Source organism: Hermetia illucens, chromosome 5, assembly GCF_905115235.1.
Source record: "Hermetia illucens chromosome 5, iHerIll2.2.curated.20191125, whole genome shotgun sequence".
Taxonomy (NCBI): Eukaryota; Metazoa; Arthropoda; class Insecta; order Diptera; family Stratiomyidae; genus Hermetia; species Hermetia illucens.
In genome coordinates this window covers 98,268,058-98,289,581 of record NC_051853.1, presented here as the reverse complement: position 1 = coordinate 98,289,581, position 21,524 = coordinate 98,268,058, and the positions used below count along the sequence as shown (strand labels likewise).

The following is a 21,524-nucleotide window of genomic DNA, read 5'->3' as shown; positions in this document are numbered from 1 at the left end:
TGTCTTCGCTGACGCATTAAAAACCGGGCGTACTTTCGTTATGGAGCTCTCTAGTTTGATAACCGGATGATGGGGAAGGTAATAGACGGCCCTATCCTCTCCAATGAAAGGGATCGCTTGCTCCATATGCCCTAACTCAATATACTCGCTGATGACCTTGTGATATTCCTGGTGCAGCTGAGGATCCCTGCCTAGACGGCTCTCCATTTACTTAAAGCAAGCAAACGCCCTTTCTGGAGTTTCCTAGTGGGGCGATATTTTTATCCTCTGTGAAGGGTAGAGTCACTACATACGTATCATCCGTCAGCTTGTCGGATCACAGAACTTTGATACATCATTTCGCACTCGTTGCTTGCTGATATGTCCTCCGGGGGACTGTCTGAGCCAAAGAATTGTTGGAGAGCGTGGTTGAATTCGATGGTTGATATGTTTGATAACACAGTCTTCACTTGATTCTCTTTCGCAGGCACTTTGCCTGATAGTATCCTATCTAGCTTTGTATCTTGCACCATTAGCGGATTCCCTTTCTTCATGCGTCTTCCGATGATCTCTTCTAATGCATCGGCGCCTAGTATCAAATCAATTACTGGTTTTGTGTTAAATGCAGGATCAGCGAGTCGCAGTTTATTCGTCCATTCAGGCTTGTTGACCATAGAATCTTCATTTACCGAAAGAGTTGCTAGGGAATCCAGCACATATGCTTCTACGCTCAACTGAAATGTGAATTCGAAGTTTGGAGCAATCCTTAATCTGACTGCTTTGCGGATGGTTGCTGCATGTACACCACCAATTCCCGTTATCGACGCGAATGTCTTACACTTAACCAATCTCAACTTGTTTGCTGCTTTTGATGATAAGAATGAGGCTTGTGATCCTGAATCGATCAAAGACTGAAGTGTAACGCTTCCTCCATCCGAGCCGATGGTCCTTACTAGCGCTGTTGCCAATATAACGCCTCCGGTAAGTTGCTTGTTCGCTGTATTGGCCTGTACTTCCTTCTTATAGTGAAGCAAGGTATCATCATCGTTAGCGCAACAATCCATATTGGATTAGGGCCTTGAAGCGTGTAAGGGCACTTCATTCAGGACCGTAACGGTACACAACAGTACACTGTAGGAGGCAATGTGGTCAGCATTGCGCTCGCCCGAGATTATTACCCTGATTTGACTCAGGTACTCATTCACAGCTGAGTCGACTGGTATATGACGTCAAATCACGATACAAATCCCACTGCCACCAGCGAGATTTGAACCGCGACCTTCCATACGATAGCCTTGCGCTCTAACCACTCAGCTATTGAGACAAGGTATGGAATGGGGGAATTTATTGCACTCCAAGCAACGAGTTTTGCTGGTGCATTTTTGTGAATCGGCGTGTGACAGACAATTTCGACATAGTTTCTGCTGTTTTACCAGTTGACATCTTTCATCGACCGACAGTTTCTTGAAGGTGTTACATGCAAATATAGAATGTTCCCCTTTACAGCAAGAACAGCCCTTTTTCGACAGAGTCGTAAATGATTTTTTCTTCGCGATTTGTTGTGCTGTCGGCTGTTGTTTGCTGGCTACGAGAAGCTGATGTCTCTTAAACAAAAAAGCACGGAGCTTGTCCACTGAGGACAAATCTTTGAGATCCCCCATATTCTCCTCAAAGATGTGAAGTGTTTCGTTATCAAATTTCCGAACTGCTATTCTTATAATTATTGGATCCCACTCCATTGTCGGGTATACATGTGGTGTGGTGGTATATATGGCCATAGTATCGACTGCGAACCTGTAGTCCAACTTCTTCATGTCGAGGATGGAGTCTATGTATTTGCTTGCTGGGTATTCGCGAACCGTTCTTTTAGGATAGCTAGCGCAGCTTCATAGTTGCTGCTGGTTAACTGCAGATTGGCATACACTTCAATGCCAAACTACATAAGGCTGTCAAAAAAGACAAAAAGCTGTCCCCGTAACGATTGCATTCGGTTCTAGTGATTTTTTTTCGAAAAATTCAATCGATATTGCTTGAAGTTCTTATTGCAGGCTTCAGCTGCTGGTAATTCGCATATCGATAATGCCGCATGTCTTATAACTTGGACTCCATACATTAAAATTTTATAGACCGTAGGTGAAATAGGGTACTATTCATATAATTTCACATGGTTTTTGGCTATTTCACAAGCGAAGACATCAACTTTTCCAAGGTCAATATTGTTTCAGCGAAAAGTTACTTCATGATTATTAACATCATTGGTATTTCCAAATCCAACTTTAGGGACATCCACCAGGAAACCCATATATCGGCTAAATTCTGTTTGATTTTTTTCTTTTGCTTCTCGCACAGTCTTCTTCTCTGTAGCTGTAGATCACGTATGCCATTTTCTTATTGGTATTTTATATGTCACATGAAGCAAGTATTGAAAGAACCGAATCCTCACATGGAGAGTAGACAAGACAAACTTCAATGCTGCTGGGTTTCCTTTATACCCTTTATTCATAGAGTTGAAATTTTGAGAGGTTTGATCACAGATGCAGCACCGCATGCCGTTGGGAGCATTACATACTTTATTATCGAACATAATATATAACATGGTGTGCTTAAATTTCGCTGTTCCAAATAAAATTGGCGCTAAGGTATCCGCAAACTTTTTAACTTGACTTTTAATATAGGGGATTTCTTCCTTAGTAATACCTTTTAATAATAATAATAATAATCGTTGGCGCTACAATCCATGTTGGATCAGGGCCTTGAAGTGTGTTAGAGCACTTCATTCAAGGCCGTTACGGTACACTAGGAGGCAATGTGGTCAGCCTTGCGCCCGCCCGAGATTATTACCCTAATTTGACTCAGGTACTCATTCACAGCTGAGTCGACTGGTATCCGACGTCAAATCACGATACAAATTCCACTGCCACCAGTGAGATTTGGACCGCGACCTTCCGTACGACAGCCTTGCGCTCTAACCACTCAGCTATCCGGATACCTTTTGATTTAGAAATAAATCAAGATCTCATAGAAAAAGGGTTTGGATTTTGTTATATAACTAACTTATAACTTTTCCGGTGTTCTTAGCTACCAATCGTAAAGGATCTAAGAAAATTTATATATAATAATCGTTGGCACAACAATCCGATTGGATCAGGGCCTTGAATAGTGTTAGAGCACTTCATTCAAGACATTAACGGTACACTACAGTACACTGTAGGAGGCAATGTGGTCAGCATTGCGCTCGCCCGAGATTATTACCCTGATTTGACTCAGGTACTCATTCACAGCTGAGTCGACTAGTATCCGCCGTCAAATCACAATACAAATCCCACTGCCACCAGTGAATTTGAACCGCGACCTTCCGTACTCAGCTATCCGGACACAAGAAAGTTTATGTTCGCGTTATTATCGGTGATGTTCTTAAATGTTTGTTTATACTGCAATTATTGGAACCCATCGCATCCCCATTTCAAAATTAATTCCAAACTTTCTCGCTCCTCGTTTAAACAATTGTCAATTAGTTCAGCCAAGTACAACAATAAACGCGATATTGTTTGATCGACCAATGACAGCAGCTAAACCTCCATACATGCTTCAATTACATAAATTCATTGTACCTTAGGATCTTTACTTTTTGAACTAAAGAATAAAAGGACTACATTTCTTTCTTAGCATACTGAATTATTTACCAATGTTTTCTTGTAGATAATGCCTTTTCTGGGTTTTCAAATAATCGATTATTGAATTTTCCAAAATTTTGGGAAGTCTGAATGAAATCCAATTAATATTAATAAAGTTAAAGAAGGTCGAAGTTGTGTATTTCACGTTAATTTATTGCGCTCTGAGAGGTGTATGACGTCATCATCATATAAAATGAAGTTATATGAACATCGGGGCTTTTAGTTATTTGTATACCAGTGTAAATTACTCGAGACAGATATGCGTATGCATATGCATGTGCTAATTGAGATTGCGAGTAGTGTTCAATAGGAAAAGATACCTTTACAGTACATATATGTACCCTTTCTGCACGGGGTAAAGTGAAGATGCGTTAAATCAATTACGAAGGGCAACGTTTGTTTATTTAGGATGAGCACAATATGTATGACATTGATATATATGTATATCGGATATTTCGACTTGTATGTATCTGTTTTAGGTGGACTTCCTCACATTTGCTAATAATGTTCAACAACTAGTGTGAAAAAAATGAAGTTAACTATTATCAATACTGCTCTTTAAAAAATAGAGCGCTATTGAATTTAATTACCTATATATACACGATGTCCGGATAGCTGAGTGGTTAGAGCACAAAGCTGTCGTACTCGTCGTCTCACTGGTGGCAGTGGAATTTGTATCGTGATTTGACGTCGGATACCAGTCGACTCAGCTGTGGATGAGTACCTGAGTCAAATCAGGGTAATAATCTCGGGCGAGCGCAATGCTGACCACATTGCCTCCTACAGTGTACCGTTACGGTTTTGGATGAAGTGCTCTAACATACTTCAAGGCCCTGATCCAATATGGATTGTTGCGCCAACGATTATTATTATTATTATATTATATATACACGAAACAGTCAGGTACTCATCGTTCCTCTCATAGGGAAACACCAAACCTTTTACACCTCAATCGTCTAACTTCCCATGGTGTCTATCTATTTTAAGTAAGCTGTGGCATTCTTGGTAAATAATATGAAGCCAAATAAAAAACTGAAACTCAAATAAAAAATTTCACGAAGCAAGTTTATTTGCACCGCGAAGATAATAGCTAAAACGCATCAAAGGACATTTCGAAAACTTGATCAACAAAGAGCGGATTGATTTCCATTTTGGATCCTCCTGCACTGACCACATGAACACCTTACAGATCATTTTAGAACAAAACGCGGAATTCAGATTTCTGCTTCAACTACTCTTTATCGACTTTGAACAAACCTGAAAAGGAAGTGTATCTGTGGTTTACGCAGGAAGATCATTCCAGAAAAACTGATAGCTATTATTAAAGCTATATATGATGGCGCCAAATATCACGTGCTGCGTGGTAAAATTTCTAAGGGGTTTGAAGTCCCACGCGGAATTCGCCAAGGATTGCATTTTACCACTGATATTATTTTTTTTTATTATCGGTGGCAATCTTTTGACTTTATCTTGCTTTTTGCGGAGGGCATTTAGAATTTCAATGGGCCATGATATCTTTCCTCAAACACCTCGGCTGCGCTTGTGACATTTGTTTGCTCTCTCACCATCTCATGGACCTTGGGCAAATGGTTCTGAATTTGTAGACAGAGGCAAGTAGTGTTGGACGGAAGATAAATACCAACAGAACAAAGGATCTGCTTCTGTCCGAATGAAAAGGCAGAGCATCGAAAGAATTGACCGATTGACGCTCGACAAATTAACTGGTCCGCTTTCGCTGTTTTTTTTTTTCAAAATCTGGATATGTAGTTATCCCAAAATTACAATCAAGATGTTGTACTCGAAAGCTCAAAACCTTCACCGAAACTTGTATGCATCGTGTTGTTGTATTCTAATTTGACATAATTTCGAACGAACATATTCATGGGCGCACGGGCCAGATACCCATAGATGTGTGTAATTTGTTAAAACGGCATCACACCTCTAAAATACAATTCCAAAAGGAAGCACAGAATTTTTCCACAAGTTGAGTATAGCATCATTCTCTAGTAAATTAATGTCTTTTGTGCCAATTAGACAAAAATCAATATTTTCAAAGTTCCCTACGTATGTGTCTCTATAAGCTCTCTATCTATCTATATTTAGTAGATTAACACAATATTATTTGTGGTTTTAAAAATCTGTTACGGTATTTAAATATTATTATTCCCCACATTTCCGTCCATCCCAAATACAAATGCGGTGACGTTGGCCGATACTCTCGAGTGGATGAAGCATAAGCTAAATCTAGCCCTGGAAATCATCTCACTTTGGAAAAAGTTGTATCATATGCATGAAATAGGCAAAGAAATGGTGAAAAACAGGTTATTGATTCTGGTTGCCAAAATTTTTTGATTTTAATTTCAAATTGTTAACCGTAATAAACTTTCCAAATAAATTGTATACTTGCTGTGAATGGCTTCTAATTCAGGGTAATATAATGATGCGAATGAATTCTCAATAAAATAAGAAAACGTTTTGCATACGAATAACATATCTCTTTATTTCCTACGTTTACTAAATTAAAATCTATGACACGAGAATCCTCGTTTTTTTAAAATTATTTGTAAAACAGTCCTCATAGAGGATTATTCCTTTTTTGGTCACTAATAAAAAAAAGATGCTAAAATGTTCAACATAATCATCTAAATAAGAAACCAATTCTGGCGCTATTTACAGTAGTTCGGCTCAGAGCAATTAAAATGCCGCACTTCATTGACTCCTTTACGAAAAACATACAGATTAATAAAATATAGAGAGTGGCATTATTATCATTTCCTAATGTTATACCTACAGTAACCACACTCACTCATTCAATCACGTAGTCATTACTTTTTCTCCTGATGCCATTTTTGGTGTCGTCGATATGATGAGCGCCGCGTGAACTCCTTACCGCATTCATCGCATCGAAATGGTTTTTCTCCTGTATGCACTCTGGCATGCTCATCCAGTGAGCATCGATTCGAGAAAACCTTTTCACATACACCGCATTTTATTTCTGAATTTTGTTCTAGATGTTTCTTCATGTGAGCAACCAAAGAAGGTTTCGATTTTAGGACACTTTGACATATTGAGCAAATGTGCACTTTAGCAGACTGACCAGAATGATGCATTTGGATATGGCGCTGGAAATGAAGATATTAAATTACACAAACAATTCTAAACGACTTAATATTTGAAAATTAAGCAGGGAAATTTAGAAAAAATCAGTAAAACAGAAGTTAACAGATGCATTAACTAATTTGTGAGCTAGCAACCTACAGATTTCAAAACTTTCTGGCTAATAAAACGTTGTTCATACCTTCGCTAATGATATTTAGCTATCGAACTAGGGCACGAGTTGGTTTTTGTAATGTGCGTACATTCCTCAACAACAACATCGACATATATGTTTGCCTTTCACCCCTTGGTGGGGTATAGCGCGTCAACCACACCTACGCGTCATCACCCGCGGTTACCTGAAATACCCTTCAATTCCCCCGTAACTTGACTTCCCGAGACGCCACCGTCCGCAGAAATCACGCTTCCCACACGAGGTTTTCGATGCTCTGGCCATTAATGCAGATAGGGAGAGTGCGATGACCCTCATACTGAGAAGCTTGGTATGGTCGTGTTTATCTTCAGTCCAACTCTACTTGCTTCTTTTTCCAAATCCAGAGCCATTTGCCAAGGTCCACGACCCGGAGAGGGAGCAAACATGTCATCAACAGAGTCGAAGTATTTGGGGAAAGATGTCATCATCCATTGAATTGCTCCACATCCTCCAGACAAGGCAGCACGAAGAACGTCACCGATAATAAAAAGAAATAATATCGGTGACAGGATGCAACTTTGCCGGATTCCGCTTTGGATCTCAAAATTTTCCGAGATTTTACCTCAGTACAGCACATGATATTTTACGCCATCATATGTCGCTCTGATAATAGATATTAGTTTCTCCGGAATGCCCTTCCTACGTAGAACACTCCAGATACACACAGAAAGCCTCGGAGCGGAAACCAGCCTACTCTCCAGCCATCAAGCTTTCGAGATGTTCTTTGATGCGTTCCAGGACTATTTTAGCTATTATCTTTGCGTCAGCAAGGAGCACACAAATACTCCCCAATTGTCACATTTAAAGCGGGTGCCCATCTTTGGAATTTTGACAATCATTCACTGCTTCCACTCTCTGGGTTCCCAAGATTTCCTTACGACTGAAAATAGCAAATCAGCAGTAACCGCAGGTGCAAAAATAAATAACTTTGCGCGGAGACCGTCAAGCCCAGCGGCTTTACTCCCTTTCAGTGTATTGATAGTCAAAATAATGCATTTTTGATGACGGCCTAATGCTCACCGATATTCTCAGGAGCGTTACTTAGTATATCTGCCTTTCGATCTGAGCTCTTCCACTGTTGAGCGACAACTGAATCATACAAGCAATCGATGTTGAAGTTACGGGGTCGAAGCTCCACAGCCCTGCGAGAAGTGGCGGAAGCAACACGAAAATGTAAGCGACCATGCACCTAATTGATCTAATGAATGGCTCTGCACTGGAACAATGTGCCACAAATGACGAAATCCACAAACCTTCCACCATTACCGTTACGGTCGCCAAGGACGTGTTTCCCCATCACTTGTCCGAGCACTTTGGCATTCAGATCACCCGTCACGAGCACAATACCACCATTAGGAAGCTTTCCGTGAAGTACGTTTAATTGCTCGTAGAAAGCACTCTTCTCCACTATAGCAGAAGCCTCCGTCGGTGCGTAGGATTGTACAAATGTGATGTTCTTTAACCTGGACCGAAATCTTGCAGTTAAGGGTCTATCAGGAGCTTGCTCCCAGGTTAAGAGAGCGGGCTTTGCGGATTCGCGTTTGCTACCACTTGGTTTGCCAGAGTACAAAAGTACATTGCCACCAAAGGGAGAGGAGTACTCTCCAGGGTTCCATCATCTTACTTCGTTAAAACCCAGAATGTCCATCTTATATCGCTGGAATTCCCGCTCAAGTTGGAGAAAGCGAGCATTCTGAAGACACCCGCTACCGTTGTCACGGAGCGTGCGCGCATTCCGGAAACTAATCATAGTCCGTTTTTGATAGCCAAAGGTCATTGCCGTAATCGGAGGGCAGATAGCTTGAATAATCCATCTGGCGTCATTAACAATGCTCGTTTCACTCACTCTCGTTCGTCACAGGATTCGGCTGACTGCGGAATTTTGGAAGCAGAGCGATGAACGAAAAGGATGGAAGACTCTATTAATCGCCACGAGTGATGACGAGCGTGTCACGTTGAAACTGCGATATGGTACGAAATACCCGGAACTTACAGGTCGAGGATGGTTGGCTCTAAATTAACGGTGATGAGCAGCTGAAAAAGTTGAAGAAGCATTTCACCACAATTCTGAACCGTATAACATCTGGTAAAGTCTTGCCGTAAAGCCTCTCGTCGACAAGGCAGGTCCTGGTTTTTTCAAGGAATCAGCAAGCGTTCTTGACGTGTAGACAGCATAAGACATAAGCAAATTAGTCGGAGCAAAACAAATACGTGTCTGCACACTAAAGATGGAGCAATTCGTAAGAATCTTTCGAAAGAGCCGCATTGATATTTGCGGTTTATGCTCTCTCTGCGACATAAAGTACGAACGCAGTAAAATTAGCTGTAAACTTTTCTATTGTGGCAGTCACTCAGCAGAGTACAAAAACACATTGCCGCAAGAGGCAGAGAAGTACTCTCCAGGGTCCCACCATACTACTTCGCTTAGCTCCAGAATAATAATCCTTGGCGCGACAATCCAATTGGATCAGGCCTTGAAGCGTGTTAGAGCACTTCATTAAAAAACGTAACGGTACACTGCAGTATACTATAGGAGGCAATGTGGTCTGCATTGCCCTCACCAGAGATTATTATCCTCATTTCACTCAGGTACTCATTCCCAGCTGAGTCGACTGATATCCGACATTTAGTCACAATACAAATCCCTCTTGCCACCTGTGCGAGTTGAGAGGCCTAGAATTTCCAGCTTATATCGTTGGAAGTCTCACTCGAATTGGAGAAGCGAGCGTGCGCTTTCGATAGCGGAAGGTCGTGAGATCAGTTCCTATTCGAGGTGTGGTTAACGTTTCGGTTTATTTGCAGGTTGCTAGCCCAAAAATGTATATCCCTTTTAGTCGCGTTTTACGACAAGCAAGGAACACTTTCAGTGTATTTTTAATTCCCAACTCACAGGGCTAATCATATGTTAAGTTATTTCCATTCTTAGCTACATTCATTAACAATTTCAAAACAGTTTCTTGCACCTACCTTCAACGCATCCCTTACACGAAAACTCAAATCACATTGCTCACACTGAAATGGTTTCTCGCCTGTATGTCGCCTCATGTGAAATGTGAGAGATTTGCTTTGGGTGAACCCTCTTCCGCAAATATCACATTTGTACGGACGTTCCCCCGTGTGAATAAACATATGCTGCTTCAAAGAACCATTCTGTGTAAAGCCATTTCCACATACATCACAAGTATATGGTTTTACATCGTGTTCTTGCATATGTTTTGTGAACATTCCTTGTGTATCGAATCCAGCATCACATTGTGTACAGGAATATAGATGAATTTCTGGTTTTGCCTCTACTTCAGCTAACGGGTTTACGTCTTCCATTTGCTCATCCAGGCATTCAATTTGGAGTGATTCCTTGCTAAATTCGGCTTCTTCCTTGTCGTTTTCTTCTTCTCCATTTTGTTCTGCTTGATTTGATTCCATTTCAGGTTCTCCATCCAAATGGTGCTGCGCATGTTCATCTAGTTTTTCTTTCGATGAAAACTTTTCGTCACAAATTTCACATGAAAACACTGTTTGACGAACTGGTGTAGTTACATCTGAGTGTTTTGAAAATAAATGTCGCTATAAAAGAAAAAAATAATATGACACTCTTAAAATTTAATAATGCAACGAAATTCTTAAATTGAAATTTGAAAACTGAAAAAATACCTTCAATCCAATTGAATGACGAAACATTGCACCACATTTTTCACATGTAAATGGTTTCTCGCCTGTATGTCGTCTAGCATGGAAAGTAAGAGAGTGACTTTGCGTAAAACCTCTACCACATACATCACAAGTATAAGGTCGTTCCCCCGTATGGATATACATGTGTTGCTGTAAAGTATTACTTGAGACAAATGTTATACTTTTCATGCCACTGAATACTTACTTTCAAAATAGCCAAACGATTAAAAACTGCGCCACATAACTCGCATGTAAAACATTTGTCACTGCTGGGTTGAATTTTACGAGCTCGGGTAATTCTGCCTTCCATATGAACTCGCATATGGTGCTGCCAAGGATTAGAATGATAAATTTGATTAAAAATGAAAGTGATCTAAGTATCTGTGTGAAAGCGCATAATAACACCACCATGTATTTACATAGCATGCTGGTCCCAAGCCCAGATAAAGGAGGAAGGTTTGAGGCAACGTACTTTGCAATATCCTGAGTAAAACAAAAATAAAATGCTGACATCAGGGAACGAGATAAATAAATTATAGCTGGAGTTATTCAACTATGCTAAATCCTACATAATCTCCCTCGGTGAGATCCCGTAACAGACCGACCAAGAAAATGCATTCAATTTTATTAACACAAAATGATCGTGTTGAGTCATAAGCCTGGGAGAAATTCTAGTGCGTTCACCTCAGTCAACGCGGCAGGACGAGCCCCGGGCCTATCGAAAATGAGCGTCAGGACGTAAGTAAATTAGTCCGAGCAAATCAAATACGCGTCTGCGCGCTAAATATTGGCACCTTGATTGGAAAGACCGAGGAATTCACAGGAGCCCTTGTTAGAAGGCGCACTAATATCTCCGCTCCACAAGAAATCCGATAGTTTGGTGCCAAAAACTGTGACATAGAACAGTGGTAAAAATGGCTATAACTTCTCTATTTTGGTAGCCGGCACACAGGTGCCATGAGGGAAAGGGGTTAGGAGCGCGCAATGAGGGTGGTGAACGTATAGTCGATTTGCTCATCCAATACGCCAGTTAATAATAATAATATTAGCAAGGGATGTCGCACTCCGTCCTAAAAGAACTATTGTGCCCCTTTACTTGGAATACCTATTAACTATAGGTAGTATGTCGTTTAAGCCTATAATCGACAGGAACTTTGTTATGTTCCCTACGCAATCCGATATCTGGTATTCTCCCAGGTACCTCAACCTACGTTACACAAATACCGGACACTGTCACAGAACATGTGTAGAGACTTCATCACCCTTCTCACAGAATTTGGAGACAGTGTCCGTAGATATCCCTAGTTTCCCCAGATGATAGTTCAGGCTACAGTGACCAGTGAGAATTTCGATCTTTCGACCGTTTGGGTTCGTATCCCCCTTAAGCACCTTGGACTGTTCCCTTCTTGTTAAGTTCTTCCAGTACAGTTCAGTCAGCCGTTTTCGTTCGTTTTTACCCATTTTCAAATTCATAAAATGGCTCTGCCCATATAGCGGCGTCTTTGCTCCTTTCCTTTCCAGCTATTTAATTGCCTTCCAACCCAATTTGGTATGGAACCCAGAGTATTCAGACCTTATTAAGCGAGCCGAATGTGTTCAGTCTGTTAAGGCATTCAAATTCCAAACTGGTAGCTTCGCTTGACTGTTGGTTAGAGTGGCAATATTTTGCCCCCTATAGTTCCTTTCGAGGTTAAATATGGCACATCTATATATGGCGGATATTTCCGCCTGGAATATGCTGGTATGCTTATATGCCACTTATTTCGGTTAAAATCTAGAATAATTCCCGCTTTCTCCGATTCACCAGAATCTTATATACGGTCATGAAGCATAGAGAGGTAAACAGCATTACTGACCTTTTCTTTGACATATACAAGATCAAAGTGCCTTTTTTGGAACCCAAATAAAGAGCTGGGAATATTTAAATTTTTATGAGGATTGAATAATGTATTAATTTAAACCATTTTTTTTCAAAATTCGCGATTTGGCCAGAACATAATCTTTCAGCAAATCATAGAAAAGTGGAAACCTACCAAACCAGTAACAGTTGTAAATTTATACTTCGTTGTTAATTCTTCGGCCGGGTGCATATTATCAAAACGTAAGCATTTGAGTGAAATAGTCACCATCAAGTGACAAGTCTGCGCCAACATGTTTTTCATTTTGAAGTGAGAATTTCGCAATCCATGTTGAATAACTACGCCTCTTACTTTCAATATAAATTTTGGTATAATCGACAATTTTTTGTAGATATTCATGCGGAAATATTAAACTCCAAGCTTTCAAAATGGTAGAACAATCTTTCGCTGTTTTAATGGGTAATAATTTTTATTGCTTCCGTGGTATTTTTTATCCAGCACCGACGAACGCCGAGGTAATGAATCTTGCAAATGAAAAATGTTACAATGTTACATTCATATTTGAATGAACTTTCTGTGATAATGATAAGTTTGATAATACCTTTGAAACAGTTTTAAATAATGGGTACAGTTTCCGTTTATTTTGACCCGAATTTCCCAACTATGAAACAGATTCTCAGACTTCTTTGAATGCAGTTTAAAATACTACAAAGAATAGGCTTCCGATAAATGCATCCTAATTCTCAAGACAAACTTAGTTAGAGCTTCGATTTCATATTGTTGCTTGTACAAAGGCGTAGAATATCTTTGTACAATCTTTGGTTAACTAAGAATAGTTATTGCGATGCCCCTGAAGCAGAAGTAGCACAGCGGCTTCTTGTATTGTCTTGTTTTACCGAATAAAGAATTAGTGGCAAGGCTTTGTGGGCGAAACAAACTCACTAACAACGCATTTTTGGCAGGTCTCGAGGAGTGCTTGTCGTACCTTTTTATCTATTATTATACAATTACTGGGGAAACGTAGTGAATTCTATTTAGAAATTTGGTAATATTTGGGAACAAATGAAAAGCCACCAAATTAATGACAGGAACGCCAAAAAAGTCATATAGAATTGGAATTAATGAAGTCCCACGGATCGTACAGTGGGACTCGATTTGAATACTGCCTACCAATAGTAAATATAGTATCTATTTGGAATGAAAAACAAATTTTCGATTTTCTACAGCAATTTAGTGAATATTTAATATTTATTTATTATTTTAAGAGCTTGACTTGAGAAATATTTGAAAAGCCTATTTCAGTACGTGCGAGTGAAAAAGTTAAATAGGAACTCAATTTTTCTATACATATTAGTCTGATTGATTGGAAAAATAAAAATTAGAAAACTATTTTATGACACTTTTCACAGGGGCAACTATTGAAGCTCAGCTCAGCACTTTGTAAAACGCACGTAAGAAGAAGAAAAAATACTCTCTGCCGGGTGCCGCTCGGATGACCGGGTCCCGTTTTTCCACCGGCTTTTCGGTAGTTGGCACGGCCAGTGTCATGGATTGCATCGGTTCGCCCCAGTACTCCGCTTCTAGCTCAAACCGGGGTTTTTAGGCGATATAACCCGTGATGGGGCTATTCGACCGTGGTCGACTGGCGGACATCAAGATGTACGAGTCGTTCACGCTCCTTTCTAGTGGCAAAAGTCACTTACAAGAAAAGTTTCAGCCTGTCCAAGGAGACAGTCTTAGCCTTGCCACCGACGACCAAAATTAACGCGTGTTTCCCATGTTCGAGAACCTTATAAGGATCCTCGTATGGTGGCTGAAGCAGCTTCCAGGTGGCATCAGTCCTCACCAGAACGTGAGTGCAGAATTCAGTATCCCTAGGGTTGTGGACCGCTAACTACGCGTAACGAGATGACGGAGGCGACTTCTATTTAGGGACAGCCTCACGCAGCAGGTGCGTCTCTCTTGCCGAAAACCACGCCACCTGGGAGCCATAGGGGCTCCCCGTACACCAGCTCAGCAGGGCTAACAGCAAACTCCTCGCGGACGGTCGAAAGAAAGCCAAGCACAACGAAAGGCAATAACTGCAATCAGAACGGCTCGTAATGCGCTATATTGACTGCCTTCGAGCATCCGATGCCAACGTTCCAGTATCCGATTGGACTACGAATGGTATGCGTTTGCCCGTTTGAATCCAAGGAGTTTGCCGAGCGCTGAGAGGAGAGTAAATTCGAATTCCCTGATTCCCTGATTGTGCTGTAATGTCCTTCAGAGGCATTGCCTCAAGCCAATATTTTCTAGACGCGCGAGCCTCGTAAAGAAACTAAGAGAATACATCTACTTTCTTCCTAGCATGCCTAGGGACGTTCAATTTGGAATGCAATTCACTCTCTGGCCCAAAAATTCATATTCTTGTTCATGGACCGCCGGAATTATTTTCGGTTCGATTGCCGGGATGCGCAAGATCCTACACCGAGCAACACACCGGAAAACAGTCTGCATATATGGCCTAGGTCCCTTTTCGGAGATCTCACAGCAGGCGCTGAAGCACCGCATCATCCTTTTGGGCCTTCAAGAGAAAATGAATTCTTTAATATTAGGACCAGACAGTAAGGCTTAGTGTTGAATGGCTTTGGGCAAGAAACGACGGTAGACGTTTACCATACTCAAGATCCTTCTAAGGTCTTTTATCGTCTTTGGTAATGGAAAGCTCGTGGCCGCTTGCACCTTGTCTGGGTATGGCTGTATACCGTCAAGGAGAAATCTGCACTTTTTAACGTTAAGAATGAGGCTATTGACAAGCAGGCGAAAATGCACTCGAGATGTGCCAAATGCTCAGATTCGGTGGAAGATGCGACCACAGTGTTATCCAAATAGACGAAACTGAAGGCTAAGTTTCGTAGTGCAAAATGGATGAATCTCCGGAAGGTTTTCGAAGCATTGCACAGGTCAAAAGTCACCCATGTGAACTCGAAGTGTCAGAAAAGTGTGCAAAGTGCTATCTTCAGTAGGAATTGGGCTCTGGTAGTAAGCCCTAGCGACATGCAACGTCGAAAAAATTCGATAGACTTGTTGATGTGTTCGAACACTTCATGCTGCATAACGCCAAACTCCTTCACTCCATTTATCGGCAACGATGTTAATTTAATTCGATAGAAAATTTGGTACGCAGTTTTCGATGATTCATTGTTGGAACCGCCACTTTAGTGAAATGCTATTACTTAGTTATTTTACTTTAAAACTTTAAAATATACTTATTTTTTAAGAACTTTAATCAGATGTGATTATAAAATCTGCTAGTATGCGGAGATTTACTTTGGCTTGAGACATATTTGAAAAACCTATTTCAGTACGTACGGGTGAGAATAATAAATAGGAACTCAATTTTTGTATATTGACTGGGAAAACAAATGTTGGAAAATTTTTTTATGACACTTTCCTCAGGGCAAAGTATCGAAGCGTAGCTCGGCACTTTGTAAAACGCACGTAAGAAAAAAAACCAAAAAATAACTCTCTGGAGAACTGTCTGCCGGATATCGTTCGACTAGCCGGTTCCCGCTTTCCACCCACCTTGTGGCTGTCCACTCTCTTTCCGGCCGTTAGCGGGACGGGCGCCTAGCATCGCTTCGCCACACAAAAGGACTATAAAATAATGATTGTAAAACCATCTTGGGGGAATAATGCGTCAACCACGCATAGCCATCATCAGTTATATGTTTTTGGCTGTGCTAAAATTCTCGGCAACTTCAAATAAATCCTCGAATGCATGGCCTAATATATATGACATTTCTACTTCCACCTTCGCATGCATCTATTTAAATATGATCCATGCACCGATATAGCGAGTTAATTGAAATTATATTGACTCAGACATTCCCCTAAAGATTTATCCTTCTGGACTCTATGAGATTCTCTACCTTTGAGGGATAATGCCACGTCGATTTCCATGCATTGTTTCGGTAAAATATTATTACTGTATCATCGTTAAGCCTGGAGAAGATATTTTTTTGACTATTTTTAAATCTGCAGTGGTCATCGAACAAGATATTTCTCTTCACATACAGAATAGGAATAATTATGTATCTTACAGGAAGATAAAATCGCATTTTTAAATCATAAATGCCTAGAAAGAGAAAGTTAAAATGCATTTATTCCTCTAGGTTCTGCCTAAGGACTGCTTAGAATACGTGAAAATTCCTGTTATATGATAAGATGTTCCATTTCCTTGGTACATGAAAAACTTCAGTTATAAATAATTTTCTACCAATATGACGGCAAACAAGTCAACTTTACTGTAAGGCCATAATTAAGATAATTTACCTGCAAAAATATTGCTTATTTCTACCCAAAAACTAACCTTCAGTGCTTCCTTTTGACGAAAACGGTTTCCGCACTTATCACATATAAACGGTTTTTCTCCTGTGTGGCGTCTCATATGAAAGGTGAGCGAATGGCTCTGTGTAAATCCTCGATCGCAAACACTGCACTTGTAAGGCCGCTCACCCGTATGAATTAATATATGTTGCTTAAAAAGACAAAATAATATTTCACAGAGACCAAAAACTAAGAAATTCATCTTACCTTTAGACTACCTTTTTGACGAAAGCTGGCTCCACATTTATCGCACGCAAATGGTCTTTCTCCTGTATGGGTTCTCATATGATAAACAAGAGAATAGCTTTGGATAAAATATTTGTCGCAAACCTTGCACTTATACGGTTGACTGCGAGAATGTATGGTCAAGTGTTGCTGAATAGAAATAGAATTTTCCATTTAAGTTTAGTAATAAAGTACCAACATGCATATATTGCAAGATAACCATTTACCATCAGTTTATCCTTTGAACTGAATTTTTTTTTACATATTTCACATTCGTGTGCTGTTTTGTCCTGATGCGTTTCCATATGGCAGGCTAGAGAATCTTCATTTTCATAAGCCTTGCCACAAACGTCACACATATATTCACTCTGAACAGTTTCGGCAAGAATTTGAGCCTCCATATTATCTTTCTCAGGTAACTTCCCTTCGCAACTACTATTTTCTAATGGGTTAACATTTTCATCATGTGTTGCCATATGATTCGTTAAAGCTTCCTTTGTACTGAACTCCTTATTACATTCTAAACACATGTAAGATGATTTTACAGTTTCAATGTATTCAATACATTCAGGCTTAGGAGACATCGAGCCAACTTCCTCCATATGAAAATCTTCTTCATAATGGTGTTCCTCATCGTCGTCTTCTTCTTTACTAATAAAGCCCACCGTATCAACAATTTCACAAACTTGTTGCTTTTCACCTACATTTCCTGCTGACTCTTGAGTGACTTGTTCGCTCTTAGTTTGTGTAGAATTCGGTTCTTCAAATACAACAACAATATCGTCAGGTTTGTATCCAGCTTCGAGTAACAGTTTCATTTCATCGTTGGCAAAAGCCATCTTTGTTGTCACCGCAGAATTCACTACTTCTTCCAATTCTGCATTCATTTTGTTAATACATGCTCGCAGATGCTCAAAATAAGAAGCAGAAACCAAGCATTCACGGCGAAAGTCGTAAGCAACTTTCAGACGTGTCACGCACCGTTTACATAAATTAAATGGATCATTGCTTTCAATCTGAAAGAATAATTGCAGAAATTAAATCAACCACGTGTAAAGCTAATTGTTTAAAAACGAATTTTGAGTGTATTTGAGTGTAGGGTTGTTGGATGTATCACTCTTATATATGTTATATATTTGAAACTAAACACGGAGTAGCAAATAAAGTAGCAAGTTAGGGTCTATATTGCTGGGATAACTTTACAGAATTCTAACCATTTGAAGAGTAACTTTACAGTTTCCGATCACTTTTTTCCGAACTTATTCTAGCATTACTCATTTCAAATATTAATTTTTCACGGATTATTGAATGATAAAGCGATATAACTTTGATAATTCCAACAAACAATAATTTATAAAAATATATTAAGATCTTAATTTTTGTAACCCAGTGGCACACATTTTAAACAACTCACCCCATCAGCACTGGGCCGCCTACAAAAATGCGTTTTTCTATAGTGCGGATTAAGTTGTCGGCCACGTCCGAAAACGACGTTACAAGACCTGGCTGACTGCGGAGACGTTTAAGCAGATCGATGAACGTAATGAGCTAAGAAGTTCTCTTGACAGCTTCGAGCGAGGATGAGCGCGATGCGCTTGAACTTCATTACTTTGAGAAAGTACAAGAAGTGAAGCATAATGTACGTCGAGACAAAAAGAATTCCACCATTGCGTTGGTGAGAGCAGCAGAAGCTGGCGTAAATCGCCACGATTTCGTACCACGGAAAAACTTGCAGGTAGGCGCACGTCTTTCGATAATCCCGTAAGGATCACTTTACTACGATTCTCAACCGTATAACATCCGATGAAATTCTGCCTCTTGTCGATGACATGGCAAACCATCGTAACATGCGAATCGGGATTGCTCCTCCCAACAGAAACAAAATTATTTCTGCCATCAACGCATTCAAATGAAATAAAGCTACCAGTCTTACAGTTACTTACTTACTTACACTAACTCGCAAATCTTGGGAATCTGAGATCTTTTCTAATGAGTAGATGAAGAGGATGATAGGTATGATGCGGTCGCAAAGATATTAGCTAAAATCATCCTGAAAGGCATCAAAGAACATCTCGAAGGCTTGATCGGAAGAGAGTAGGCTGGTTTCGTTCTAGATGCTCTTATCCCGACCACATTAAGACCATTCCATCATTTCGGAACAGTGTGTGGAGTTTAGACCACTCCACCGTTCTTCATCGAATTCGAAAACGACAACGAGAAGTGTATATATATAAACTAATAGCTGTCATCAGAAGAACATGATGACCCAAAATGTCGGGTCTTGTACCGAAGTAGAATATCGGAGGAATTTGAAATCAAAAGCGGAGTCCGCCAGTGGTGCACCTTGCCACCGATATTTTTTCTTCTCATTATCGTGTTCTTCAAACACCTTGACTACGCCCTTCACACAGAAGGCGTTGATCAATTTGTATATCTAGCAAGCATTGTTTCTGCTGACGTCGGTATCAAACTTAATGTCTCTTGACACGTTAACAATACTTATCCGTCTTCACAGTTTTGTCCAAAATTAGAAAATATGCCTATCTCAACACTAACATCAAGTTGAAACTGTTTCGCGCCAGCCTTCTCCCTATGTTACTACATGAAAGTAGTACATTGAAAGTCAGTGCTACTCACTGTTACTCAAAAGCACCAAGAGTTCATAGATGCATGTCTGCTTCGTGTCATCAGGATATTCTCGCCTAAGACAATAACTAATGAACAATTTATTTGGCGTACAGGTCGAAAACCCGTGAACATGTCGATAAGGCGGAAGTGGCCGTGGATAGGTCACATAATAAGGAAAGGCAACAAGTCTCTTGGATCGTGGTGGGGCGAGTGAACAATGAAGTCCACGTGGTGAAAATACACCACCCTGAAAGTACCTGTCATGAAGTCAGAACTGCTATCTACCAGCGACTAAACAAAAGCAATAGGATATTCCAGTTTTTGAAAAAGCCGAGAAAATTACACTACGTGGCCAGAAGTTATAAGTTAGAAAACAACAATAAGTCAGAAAACAGATAAACAAATTTTAAACAAGTCGGGAAACCGGAAGCTGGATGCTTCAGGTATGAAAGGTTTTGTGTATTACTTTTATAAAGACAATTGAGTGTGTATTGTCCCATTACTACGTAGCACTAATATATGCATATATTATGTGAGAATATCCACTTTCAAGTGATATTAAAACTCAAAGTCTTGAATTTGCAAAAAGTGACAATATTGACCTATTATAACTTTGGTTGTAATTATGCGATTTTCACCAGACTTGGCAAGATCGTGCTCTATATCATAGCCTACATTGCTGCAAAATTTCGTGGTGCTAGGGTGAATCTAAGGGGGTTCTGCAGACAATAACTGAAAATTATAGTAGTATTATTAACTTTATTTGAACAGGTATCGGTAAGGAGGGTATTTCGGAGCCTAGGCACTATATAATGGCACCCTCTTGATTTTTTCAGATTTTTCGGTTGAGTAATTTCTGAGAATTTCCCCGTTAAAAAAATAATCACTTTCTCAAATGCCCAAATTAAGACCGGCTTCTGAAACTTCTGATCGAGACCTTTCATTTGATGCCCTACATGACTATATTTAATCATAATAATACTCGTTGGCGCAACAAACCATATTGGATTAGGGCCTTCAAGTGTGTTAGAGCACTTTATTCAAGACCGTTACGGTACACTACAGTAGACTGTATGAGGCAATATGGTCAGCATTGCGCTCGCCCGATATTATTACCATGATTTGACTCAGGTACTCATTCACAGCTAAATCGACTGGTATCCGACATACAGCCACGGTAACAAATCTCCCTGCCACCAGTGAGATTTGAACCGCCGCCTTCTGCTACGACAGCCCAGCGCTCTAACGACTTGCGCCATCCGGACACATTTGGGGAAAAATTACATCCCCTTTTGCATGTATCAGGGCCCATCGACGGGGAGGTGTCGAACATGTTCAAAAAACACCATTATTTACTTCACAGTAAAAAGTTGGCAGCCGAAGCCAAACCATCGTTGGCTGACATAGAACCGAGTCCCAAACACTACTAGCGCCGGTTCGAGAGTCGGGCGATATGGTCACGCTAAGGGCTGGTAGATTGCGAATCAAAAAAGATGATGATGATGAAAGTTGCTCAGTTATTAGGATTACGAAGGCAATTTACAAAGGTGCAGAAGGCAAGAGAGCAAATGCTAGAATGCAAACTAAAGGCAGTGTGGATTTGGTTATGAGGACGAAGGGCGAGGAATCCATAATCAACGTATCAGCTGAAGTACTACAACATATGACCAGCAGTCTGGTCATGAATGAAACCACTGTCCGGCGAAAGCTTAGCTGACCCCACGTGCGGGTCGATACTCTGCTAAGAGGTGATACTTACGGTGAAATCATGTTGCCAGGATTTAAAAGGGGATCTCCTTGTGCAATGAA

The 21,524-nt window shown here is 40.3% G+C and overlaps 1 protein-coding gene across 1 annotated transcript in view; it reads right to left on the bottom strand.

Annotated features, from left to right (window-relative positions):
* Window positions 1-6,142: 6,142 nt before the first annotated feature.
* Window positions 6,143-21,524, bottom strand: part of LOC119658172 (zinc finger protein 347-like) — a 32,983-nt gene continuing 17,601 nt past the window's right edge. The window contains exons 6-12 of the mRNA XM_038065439.1: window positions 17,315-18,103; window positions 17,070-17,237; window positions 16,846-17,013; window positions 10,838-10,960; window positions 10,615-10,782; window positions 9,931-10,527; window positions 6,143-6,775 (exon numbers count right to left, since the gene is read on the bottom strand). Coding sequence (XP_037921367.1) covers window positions 6,479-6,775; window positions 9,931-10,527; window positions 10,615-10,782; window positions 10,838-10,960; window positions 16,846-17,013; window positions 17,070-17,237; window positions 17,315-18,103 — 2,310 coding nt within the window. The 3' untranslated portion in view covers window positions 6,143-6,478. The remainder of the gene's footprint in view (window positions 6,776-9,930; window positions 10,528-10,614; window positions 10,783-10,837; window positions 10,961-16,845; window positions 17,014-17,069; window positions 17,238-17,314; window positions 18,104-21,524) is intronic.